A 12,491-nucleotide genomic window follows, 5' to 3' on the forward strand; every position below is an offset into this window, starting at 1 on the left:
TATCAGGGCTTCCGTCTGGTTGTCCCATCTTTGGCCACCAGTACAATTGCCTAAGTCTGTGCTTTGTACGGACCATACCTTGATGTGATTCATGTGCCAGTTCAATGAGTTTCTTCAGGTACCAAGAGAAGGTATGTTCCTCTGACAATACATCCATCCACGACAGCGAGCTCATGTCGGACAGGAAAGTATCCCTGTAAGTCCGGATCAACATTCTTCATGTGTTTTGGCCAACGTGTCTGTTGATATGTACGCAGTTATACTCGAGTATTTAGACTATTAAGATTCTTACTTTTACTTTGAGTAAATATTTCTATACAAATACTCTACCCATCTCTGATAATAACCAACTGCAGAACTATATTTCACAGCATTTTTATTTGTTTAGCATAAAACAAACAGTAGCCTAGTAAATAGTAGTAAGTCACATACAGACTACATATTTATTATACATATTCATTATTTACATCAATTTAGTACAATCACTGTAGAATGATTCATTAAAAACAACAGGTTGCAATATACAGTATATAATCTACAGACTACTGTAAATCTACAGACATACTTAAATGCTCATATAAAATATAGGTATGCTTACATATGCATATAAAAATTCATTTTTTTATTTATCCCTTAATTTTCTGTTTTTATGTATACATTTTCCATTTATCCAATGTCTTTCAAAAGTCTGTTCTTATAATTTCAACTTCATTGTCAATGTTTCCATATTGTACTTTTCTGTAACCTGTTTTCCTACTGAATTTTCATAACTGTAATATTACATTAGTTGTAAAATTTTTAAGATAAGACATAGACATATGGGTATAAAAATGTGATTATTCAAACTACCATAACTTTCATGCATGCTAATTAAGATCCCAAGCTAAATGGGATAATTTTAACCATGTTATTAAAGTCTGTTATGGAAAGCCAAGCACCCATAGGCTAAACCTAAACCACTACACCATTATAGTGTAAAAATGTTAATAAGTTTAAAAGTAAAAGATTATTGTAAAAAATTTACAGTACAAAATTCCCTGCATGACACTTGAAGGTATTTTAATGATTTTTTATTTTGAAGTTTTTTTTTTAGATAAATATGGGTTTTATTTTTTACATCTTATATTGTTTAATTAATAATTTGGTGTCACGGGTTCAGTGTTGTGGTGGTGTTGTGTATTTGTGTGTATGACACTGTGCACCTTCTATATATTAGTATTTATATCTGTATAACTAATGTATTTTTTCCAGGCTTGTTTTCAGTTATTTTCCCCAACCCTCCCCATTAATCCGGGCTTGGGACCGGCATATGGCAGAAGAATCAACTATATGGCTGGGTTAAATAAGAAATATGGGGATGCATTTGATGGAATGACTGCAGAATATCTAAAAACTAGTGCTAGTCAGTGTCATTAATGCCTTGTACCAAACAACATTAATCCACAGGACTTCCCTATTCTGGGATGGCAGAATTGAATGCAATATCAAGCAGCTTGCATTTTTGTCTTATTTTCTTTTTAACCTGAGAGGGGGGAAAAGTCATATTAAATAAAATCCATAAAACGAATTAATCAGTACCTGTTCAAGTGTCCCGCAGCTGCATTGCAATGAATTTGGTAACACTTTACAATAAGGTAACAGCAATACATTTTATACAATAATAATATTTAAAATAATCTGTTAACATTAGTTAATGCATTAACCAACATGAACTAACAATGAGCAATGTTGTCACAATTATGTTCTGTCTTGTCTGCACCTGTTCCCGTTGTCCCTGATTAGTTAACCTTCATCCACCTGTGTCTAGTTTGTTCCCTCGTTTACTCTGTGTATATAGTCTCCCTGTTCAGTTCAGTTTCTTGTCGGTTATTGTTCATGTCTTGTGGACACACTGTTACATTCTGTTATGCCTGTTTGTTACATTAACTTACCTCTGTTGGAAATTACCTTCATCTGCCAAGCCGTGACAAATATATTTTTTACAGCTTTTATTAACCTTTGTGAATGTTATATAATAAAATATTCATTTTAGTTCATAATGCATTAATAACTATTGTTAACAGATACCAATTTTGATTTTAAAAATGTTTTCGTAAATGTTGAGATTAACATTAAGATTAATAAATGCTGTAGAACTGTTGTATATTGTTAGTTCATGTTAACTATGTAATTAGTGTTAAAAATCAGAAAAAATAGATCTGCATATAAAGAAAGTGGCCAAAAGCTTACAATCATTTACTGTCCTGAGGCCACAAATAAAGTGCAAAGTGCAAAAAGTGTTTGGCAAATTTTTGGGCAGATTTTTTGGGATCTACGCACCACAAGAAGTTGGCTCATTCTTCCGTTTTGGATTAGTGTTTGGCGCTACGCCTTTCCGTTCTCTGTAAACTAATGTTAAAAAAATTAAACCTTATTGTAAAGTGTTGCCGGGAATACTGTTGTAAAGTAAGCAGGGATGGATGAAATTAAAGTTTCTATGTTTAATTATATTTTTATGCTGCCTTCACATGCTATCGAAATTATCATAAATATGAGTTTCCTAGTTAAAAATTATATTTACCACTGAGAAGCTCGTGAATCATTTTGATACAGTTAGCGAGTTAGGCGTACCATAAACTTTAAACATGGCAGAGCAATCTTCAGCAAGCTCACTATCTAGAATATTTATATGGTTGTCAATGGATGGGCCGCAACATTTTACAAAACTACATATCTTCAATACATTTTGACTTTAATAAGATTTCCTTAAAAAACCTAGCATCCTCCATGATTTACTATTCTTTGGGACAACAAAGCACTTGAAAGCTCATATCACGACTTCAGAAGTGGGAACTAACATTTCTGATAGCATGTGAAAGCAGCATTAAACTACTATAATACTGAATATAATGTATGTGGAGTATTTGCTACTGCACATAATGATTGTTCTATTATTCAGGCATGCGTTTGCATCTTCAGACTTGCTCCTGGATTTTATGTCCTCTTTCTTTGGTCTTCGGAAATGTTTCAGCTTGCCAAATTTTCATCAAGTTGGCTGAAAAGCAGAATAAAGCATAAAAATGTTTCCTTTTTCACTCATTATGATGAGGAGAAAGTCATGAAAATTATTTAGTTTTCTGTATAAGACCTGCCTTTTTGATATCCTCCTCTTTTTCTTTTGAAGAATATCACTCCGAGTAATAATAGGATTACTGCAAATAATACTGCAATCAAACACACTGGAAGAAATCTGGGTCTATAGCGAGCATCTAAAAAGACAAAGAAAGACAAAAACTGCTATCAAATACATTTAAGGACCTAAAAGTATAGTTAGCCATTAGGGATGGGATTGGTCACTGATTGGAATCAGCTGATAAATACTTCAGGTTACAGGTTTTAAGGTGATGTTACAGTGTAATTACAAAAATAAGTAGGCTACTCAGTAAAATTAAGTACGTAAGGAATAATTGAAATTATTCTAGCAACATTCCTTGTAGACATATAGCAATGTTAAACCTTTGCCATGCTAATCAATCAATGAGTTCTGATCAATTACAATGAATTATATAAAGACATGACTGACAGAGATACACGAATATCACTGACGTACCTGTACAAGGCGGACAGAGTTGAGTGATGTCCAGATGTTTGGCCTGGTTGCTGATGGGATTGTTGATCACACATCTGTATGTGTTTTTATCCTGATATTCCACCTCCAGAGGTAAAGAGAGACTAATGCTGAGATCAGACACACTGATGCTGGACAATACACTGAGTCCTTTGTACCAGGAGAGAGTCACATCACTCACATTCACCACTGAACACTGCAGCACACATTTAGAGACTGATGAACTTTCAGATGATGAAGTGTTTCTGATGATGACAGGAATGGGGAGATTGTCTGAAAAACAGAAGAGAAAAAAGATTATGTCTCCAATTTGTATTTTAGACTGCAAACAGATAGTAAAACAGAAAGTGGAATATTGCAGTGTATTACTTTCTATATGTAGAAATACTTTTCTTATTCAGAAAAAAAGAAGAAGCTGCGGACAAGTTACATTATTGAAACCAATAATTCATCAAAAACTAATGTTTCTGAATCTGTCCATTTCAATAAACTAATTCGACTGATTTAAATATTTTTTCATTGTGTTTGCTGCATGAAAGTGCCTTTATATACTGTAGGAATTATGACCGTAGGTTCATGCAGAGCTGCTGCCCCCTAAAAGTGTAATATATCAAGGTTTCTGAATTTAGAATACTCACCATAGACTGTAACACTGAATCTCTTGTATGAAACTCTTTTTTTGCTGGTGATCTTAAGATTATAAAGACCAGAATCTGCGGTTGTGATGTTTAGGATGTTGAGAGACCCATTATTATCTAGCCGCATTCTCCTAACAACACTCTCATGAATTGTGGTGCTATTGGCCTTTCCATTGATTTGGGCAACAAGAGTGTTGGCAGGTCCAAAATACCACACTATCAGATCATCATTCTGTTTATTAACACCTGTTTGTAGAGTGACAAAACTCCCCTCCATCACTGCCATTCCTTCTGTCTCAGCACCAAACACACCTAGAGAAAAAAATACTATTATTATTTACTCACACTATTTCCAGTACTCTCGTTATTGTCAAATAACATTAACATAATGTTTCAACTACGGATAAAGACTGACAATGGACATAAAAACAAGTGTTCAAGGATGTCAGTTTGCTGGACATTGAAAATTCACATGTTGTCTGTGTTTTGGTTCTTTGAATTTAGTTTTTTTGGCCTGTGTTTAGCTCCTGTGTCTATGGTTGCTTATTAATTGATTGATCAATCCAACCTGTGCCTTGTTTTAAATGAAAATGAAATGAGGGATTTATGTAACACTACCACTGTACACCCAAAGCGCTTTTTGTTTTATCACTTATTATTTGTGTAATTATAGTCCCTTGTCTGGTTTAGTTCTTTGTCTCTTCTCTTCAGTGTTTTGTGGTTTGGTGTTCTGTATGGCGTTCTACATTTTAGAGTATTTACTTTAGTTCAAAATAAATATTACTGAAACTAAATCCTCTTCTCTACTGCAAGTTGAAACAACACACACACACCTACATAGCAACCTCACCCAGTTAAACAAAAGAACCTGCTTTACTGGTCTGGGGTGCGTTTCCCAAAGCCAACTATGGTCGTAAGCTCCGTCGTTACCAATAGAGTTCAATGTTTGTGTTTTGAACTTGATAGTTCATCAACAATTTGTCATCACTTACTCACCCTCATGTCATCCTAAACCTGCAGGGTATTCTGAGAAATGTTTAAACTGTTTTTGTCCACACCCCGGCCTTAACCCATCACAGAAAACTTTTACACTTTTACAAGTTGTTTACAAGCATAATTTATAAGCTGATTTATAAGCCGTTTTCCTCATTGTGACAAAAAATGTTGTTAATTGCAATAACGTAGGGTTTACCAGGACCACACACAAACACACACATATTCAAAACAGATGATATGAGGAAGAGCAAAACATGTAATCTAGACTAAATAGTCTAAATAAAAAAAATAAAAAGGAAATAGGGTTTGAAAAAGAAGTCCACATTTCACTCTGCTTATGCAGTTTATTCAAGTATTTTGTTTGAAAACATTTCAGTCATATTGATGTTGTTTTATATGTTTTGAAAAAGAATATGTCGTTTTCATAAATTTAGAGTGTTTTGAGCAGTCACAAGTTAGAAGTTCAATGAATTTAATGAAATCATTGAAATCAATGGAGTTCATATACTGGTAATTATCATATTGTATGTTCTTATAAATTTAATATAATGATATATTCAAATAAAATGTCTCATAAATATCGATGAAAATAAACATTGTGCATTCACTCATTAATGAGAAGTCACTGATCGGATACGATATGGCTTTAATTGAAAAATATTAACACGATAATTATAAACAACTATGAAAGTGACATTGAAGTCACTTTAACAACTATTTCACTGTATATGCACTGTACAATGACAGAAATTGTATTTGTCTCAGTGGCGGTTCTAGCTCATATGGTGCCCTAGGCAAACCACCCGGGTCGCACACCGGACGCGCAGCGCCACGTCTTTTAAATTCGAACACATTATTCTCTCTGAGTGTACACACACACCGTCCGCGGCGCCCAGCTACGGCTCAGTACTTTTCTGTACCAACCCAACATTTCAAATCTACTGACAGAATGATCAAAACTGAAATGATGAAGCTATAAAAACATACCATTTGTGATCAGTAATGATAAAGAAAGAAACTTGAAGCAGCTTTCCATATTCCTTGGACAATGGGAGAGTTGAAGCTGAAAATGACGTGGTCATTAATAGTTCCAGACAGGTTGTTTATCTGGATCTAGATGTCATGTGAGCTTTGTTGAAAGGGAGCAGCTGATGATCTTGTGAGTGGGAGGGAGAACTGACTCCTATTTGAAGAACAGAAATAGAAACTCCTTTTTAACAAACAATTGAAAAGGCGATTACAATTGGAAAGATACATTGCAAATCACAAAAGGTGATTAACCAACATAACATTTGAGCAAAACTTTAAAGTAGATTATGAAGCCTACTCAAACATTTTATAATTTCTTTCTGAATAGTTACATTCAGCTTGTTTTTGAGCTAACAATGAATATCCTTGTGCCATGCTGCATGCAAAGCAGACATTTGCAAATGTTCATAGGAACATTATGTTCATGTTCATATGCAAAGGTGGCCGAGAGAGCTCAACGCGCTGCAACTGAAGAAAGCACATGCAAATAGAAAAAAAAAAAAACACATGCAAATAGAAAACCCCACAAATTAAGAAAACATCTTCATAAGTTTCACACCACACACCACTCAGCTGGGACGTGCTTACAGCTCAAAAGTCTACTTTATTTTATTTTAATTTATTTCTTTTAACTTTTTGTTGTTGTTGCAAAACATACAGAGATTACATTTTTATGACATACAACTTGTATACAATAAAACGTATTAATGTTCAATATCATCAGAATACAAATGAAAAAAGAACAATGAGCTGAAAACTAAAATAAATAAAAAAGATAGAGAAAAAGAACATGAGGGAAAGATATTAATCTATACATCAGTTACACTGTACACATTTTTTCTTGTTATATTTAAATTATCATAAAGAAATGTTTAATAAGAAATGTTAGGTAATGTAGGGTCCAAAGTTTTAAAGTTGAGACACACACAGATATATAATACATATTTTAAAAGCTTTTTTGTAAAAAAAATTATATTTATTTGCAACTTTTATGTTAACAGCATTATATTTCTGTCGTAAGAACAGCTATTCAGCTGATGGACACCGTGCTTCATTGTCATGGGAAGATCCCAGCGTTGCTCCCTTCATTAAGTGCGTTCCAAACAGCTACATAATTTACTTTACTTTACTTTATACTTTATTGTCAGACTGAAGTCTGAAATTTTTCTTACATAACAGTATCCATGTTTACAACAACATTTAACATTCATTCAACATTGACATTCACTCAAACCACACAATTATACATTCAATACAACATTTATCCATCAACCCCACCATCCCAATACTCTTGATCTCTGATTAGGTTTTTTTGTTCAGCGCTAGTAATGGCCCACTAGTGCCCTGCTCACTCCAAATTGCTCTACCTTCTGCCCTAGGGATGCTCACGAGCAATAAGCACGTCCCAGCTGGGTTCGTCACTTATTTGGTTCCCCAGGAAATATTTCTGTTGTGGTCTATGCTATTTGCAGCGCGTTTCTGTATTTGGTTGTGTTCAGACTCAGAGCCATAGAGAGAAAGAGTTGCGACACTCTTTGATGTCGCCGCTATGGCTGTCATGTGGTTCATGTAAGCCCCAATAGTTCCAAAACGTACGCTGGCTGTCATGTTCTTCTATGGGACAGACAGCAGCGATTGCATTATTGAACGGTAAATATAAAATAAAACACACACCCAAGTACTTTTTCAGCTGTTATTGCATTATTGCATTTTGTTAATGTCAGTTTTGCATTTGGAGATAAGTTTTAAGCTATATTTTTGGAGGGAAAAGCTTAGTGTTCATGTTCGCAGGGGTAGTAGCACTGGCTTTAGCGGCTCTAACTTAACTTTTCCATATCATTCATCTGATGATGGACGTCTCATGATATTTATTTTAGCACAACTGGGCTGTATTAGGCTATTGATTCCCGTGATTTTGCTTATAAATTTAGATTCAGCCATTAGCCTACCTTCCTGATCACGCAAAGAGTTCTGCCGTGGCGGTCCGTTCAGAATTCGCTTAGAAGCTAGCTCACTTCTTCTGATGAAAGTGGCCACCCCCAGGACCACAACGTGAAACATGATCATGTTAAGACTAAGAATATTATTTTAAGATTAAGGCCATACACATTATCAAAACTATAACAGATTAAAAACGAATTTAAGCATGGCTGATACAAATGAAGGTTTTCAAATAAAATATTTTTTATTAAACAATGACAGACAACAAAAATGTGTGCTTGTGTGTGTGAACAAGAAAAACAAAAACCAGGGGCAGGTGATCCATGAAACAGACAGGACTGGTGATGGCCATAACAATCCTAAAGGTCCAGCATTGTTCTCACAAGCCGCTTCACTCAAGACAATAATAACATAATGAAAAGTTAGTATATCCCAAAAAATTAAATTAAATAAAAGTTGCTATAAAGGTGGTAGCGATTCATTACCGAACTCTTAGCTGACGAAGTCGCGCTAGCTAACTAACGTTAGCTAGCAGGCAGTGCTTGAAAATTGGTTGAAACAACCAACATAAAATATAAATAATGACGCTGTGCATGTACAAATGAAGACCAGTATAAGCATCGCAAAGGGCCTCTGATACAATATAGACAGTTGACAATTCAAAAGAGGTCGATATTTCGGCAACTTAACTCTGGAACAACTCGACGCGCAGCAATGTAAGTGAATGGTGTCCAACGCCCAAATGACAGTGTTTGGAACTATTCCGATCTTCATATCCCGGAAGTAGGCGGTTAAAAGCGCCGCCATTATTTACAACGGAGGTCTATGGGAGTGTCGCAACTCTCTCTCTCTATGGCTCTGGTTGTGTTATTTGGAGCACACGTGTGTTGTTAATTTGCGGGTGTTTTTTTCTATTTGCATGTGTTTTTTTCTATTTGCATGTGTTTTCTTCAGTTGCTGCGCGTTGAGCTCTCTTGGCCACCTTACAAATGCCCCTCAAACAGCACGCAATGTGCTCTGCTTTAGTATTTTTTTTTTTTTAAAAGATGAAGCACTTCAAAAGCTTTTAGGGTGGGGACATAAAAACAGTAAGTCACGAACAATGTGATCTACTCTTTTGACAAAAGCAGAGTTACTAATATATATATATATATATATATATATATATATATATATATATATATATATATATATATATATATATATATATAATTTTTATCAGTATGGCAGGACTGAGTACTGACACAAATTTTACATTTCGATTTACAAGCTTGCACTTAAATTCCATTACAATTTCGATTCAATATCAATTAATTTGCTATTTGTGACCCTGGACCACAAAACCAGTCACAAGGGTACATTTTTTGAAATTGAGATTTATACATCATCTGAAAGCTGAATAAATAGTTTTGGTTTGTTAGGATAGGACAATATTTATCCGAGATACAATTACTATACTATTTGAAAATCTGGAATCTGAGGGTGCACAAAAATCTAAACATTGAGAAAATCTCCTTTAAAGTTGTCCATTTATGTTTGCGATTGTGCTGCATTCACTCACAAAAATAAATTTAATATAAATTTACAAAATACCTTCATGGAACATGATTTTAACTTAATATCCTAATGATTTTTGGCATAAAAGAAAAATCGATCATTTGACCCATACAATGTATTGTTGGCTATTGCCACAAATATACCCGTGCCACTTGTGACTGGTTTTGTGATCCAGGGTCACGTTTTAGGTACAGTACAAAAAAATTATTTTAAGTCTCTCTCATACTGCTGTAAATTATAGGCCTACAGACCTTACTGTCATTTGGAACATTACTGTAATTTTAAAGGTTAAAATGACCTTTTTTGTATACAAACCTTTAAAATGACAATAAGGTATTTTTTTATTTTATTTTTATTAATCATAAATTTCCTTCAGGATTAACATGTATATTGAAAAACAAATGTCCTCAAAACCTCTTAATCATGTCCGTGTCATGTGTCATGAATCATCATAACAAAAGAGGAAATGAAACTAGACAGTCATCTAAATATATAAACCTGTGACTTTGAGTAACAAAGTGAAGTAATTCAGATTTGCTGAATTAATCTAGTCGATCTCCAAATGTGAATGAACTGACTCTGAATTTTAATATTGCTTCTTATATGAGGATCCTTTTTCACATACGACGTCAATATTGATTTTCACTAACGACAAAACAACAAAATACCCGTGAATTTATATGGAACTAAGCTTCAGGAGCTTTCCATCTTTACTCTCCTCCCAATTACGTTGCATTCGGAGATCGACTATTTTTGACTGTCAAAATGCCGGCGGACGGAAACAACAACAGCTACAGTGATTTGTTCAAAATCTTTCTTTTTAGTAAACTCTGTGTACACACTGTTCTCAATGCTGGAGTTCATGTGTGGAGCCCCTGGTGATACTTCGAGCAAAGTTTCATGTTGTGTCGAGCCTTCTTAGTGTTTTAATAATAGCGATTTTTGATGCTATCATAGAAGTGCCCCCTTCACTCCCATTCAAAAGGCAATTTGACCAAAAACGAAAATACGGTCAAACTTAAAAGTGGCGTTTCCATTCTAATTATGCTTTTACACGAAAGTTTGCCTCGGGTAGATTAACAAAAAGACCCTAGGTTGCATTTTGGCAAGAGTTACCCTTTAAACACTAGAGATCTTACTTCTATTCCCAAGTGACTTTGTTTAGTGGAGCACTAGAGGATAGGGTAATAGAAGAAAATAAGGATATATTTTTACTTGGTAATTTTACTATTGATTGGTTTTCGAAAAACTGCTCATTAACAAAAAAGTTAAAATTAATGGCTGATGTTTGCAATCTTACGCACACAGATGATAACTCAACCAGCAAGAAATGAAAGCGTAAGCGAAAGTTCTACCAGAAAGACTTCACTGCCACGTCATTAATTCATAATTCCACGCTACCAATCACAGCTTGACATCAAATATAAAAGACTGATCTTACCGTCCCATTTTGTTGCCCGCAGGTGTCATTGCAAAGTTTTCCCCCATCCTCCCCACCACCACCACCACCACCACCACCACCACCACCACCAGAATGGCTCCCGTCCACTCGTCAGGGGGTAGGCTCCGCCCCTGCCTCTATCATCAGGCAGGACCTACAAGCTAACTTTCAGACCCGGACGGAGGACGGGGCCTACGCCAAAGAACTCTGAGATGGAGCTTGTCGAGCATCTGCTTTTATTTCGTCTGTAAAATCCTTTCACAAAATAAATTCTATTTCATTCGAGAATCCTTCTGAGTCTTTTTGGTAGAATTGGTATGAATGTCAACAATGTTAGTACTTCTGATTGTGTTGACATTGCATTTACTAACTGTAAAGTGATCCACTGGAGGCAAGTTTAGAGATGAGAACCCAAGGGCAGTTTATTATAAATAAAACCAAACATGAAACAAAAACATGGTGTGGCATGAAAACTCAAAACAAGACATGAACATGAACAGGACTCACAACAGTAGTTATAGGAAACAATACTTGACCAAGACACATGGCAAACATGAGAGCTTAAATACACACAAGAGACAAGGGACAAGGGACACCTGTGAACAATGAAACAATGAACCAATGACAACATGACACAGACAAGGGAACACATGGCAGGATCACATGACTTACAAGGGATCACATGACAGACAAGGAAACACGACGTGAACAAACCCAAAAACAAAACCGTGACATTAACATTCAGGAACTGTGTCTGCCATGGTCTCTTCTGATCATGTGTCATATGATCTCATTGGTTCAGTGTTTGATCATTCCTTTCTGGTGTGTCTTTTTTTAGTCATTAGTCATTGTGTCTTGACACTTGACACTAAATTAATGCAATAAGCATTCACTGAACAACATTTGCTGTAAAAATAAAATAAAAATAAAAATAAATATACACAACTGATTAGAAAAAATTAAGAAACAGTCATTTCAATGAAAAAACATCAAATATGAAGTGTCACACAGGGAATGATGGGAATGGCAATTTATGTTTTTGTCAAATTATACAATGACTTGTTTTTCAATTCAATAAACTGTACAATGTTGTATTTACTGTAAAATTACATTAAACGTAAGGTTAGATATTACAGTTATTCGCTATATAGCAAGGAAACTATTCCTATAACTATGTGACAATCCCCGGGTGTTCAATCCCTAACTCGCTTTCTTGAAGAACCGCACCAGCCCCAGTAGCAGAAGCATCCACTTCTAACTTAAAAGGGCACTCGAAGTCCGG

General features: G+C 35.0%; 2 protein-coding genes across 2 annotated transcripts in view; one reads left to right on the forward strand and one right to left on the reverse strand.

Moving 5' to 3' along the window:
• Positions 1 to 12,491, forward strand: part of LOC309475208 (uncharacterized protein) — a 40,887-nt gene that overhangs the window by 11,865 nt on the left and 16,531 nt on the right. The window lies entirely within an intron of this gene.
• LOC309475200 (natural killer cell receptor 2B4-like) lies at positions 360 to 6,407 on the reverse strand. Its single transcript, XM_082137901.1, has 5 exons — positions 6,229 to 6,407; positions 4,246 to 4,557; positions 3,590 to 3,880; positions 3,132 to 3,248; positions 360 to 3,034 (listed from the first exon to the last, which is right to left on the reverse strand). Exons 1-5 carry the CDS (start codon positions 6,275 to 6,277, stop codon positions 2,955 to 2,957), a joined length of 849 nt encoding a protein of 282 aa, XP_081994027.1. The 5' UTR covers positions 6,278 to 6,407; the 3' UTR covers positions 360 to 2,954.

Source organism: Leuciscus leuciscus, assembly GCF_965113295.1.
Source record: "Leuciscus leuciscus genome assembly, chromosome: 15".
Classification (NCBI taxonomy): Eukaryota; Metazoa; Chordata; class Actinopteri; order Cypriniformes; family Leuciscidae; genus Leuciscus; species Leuciscus leuciscus.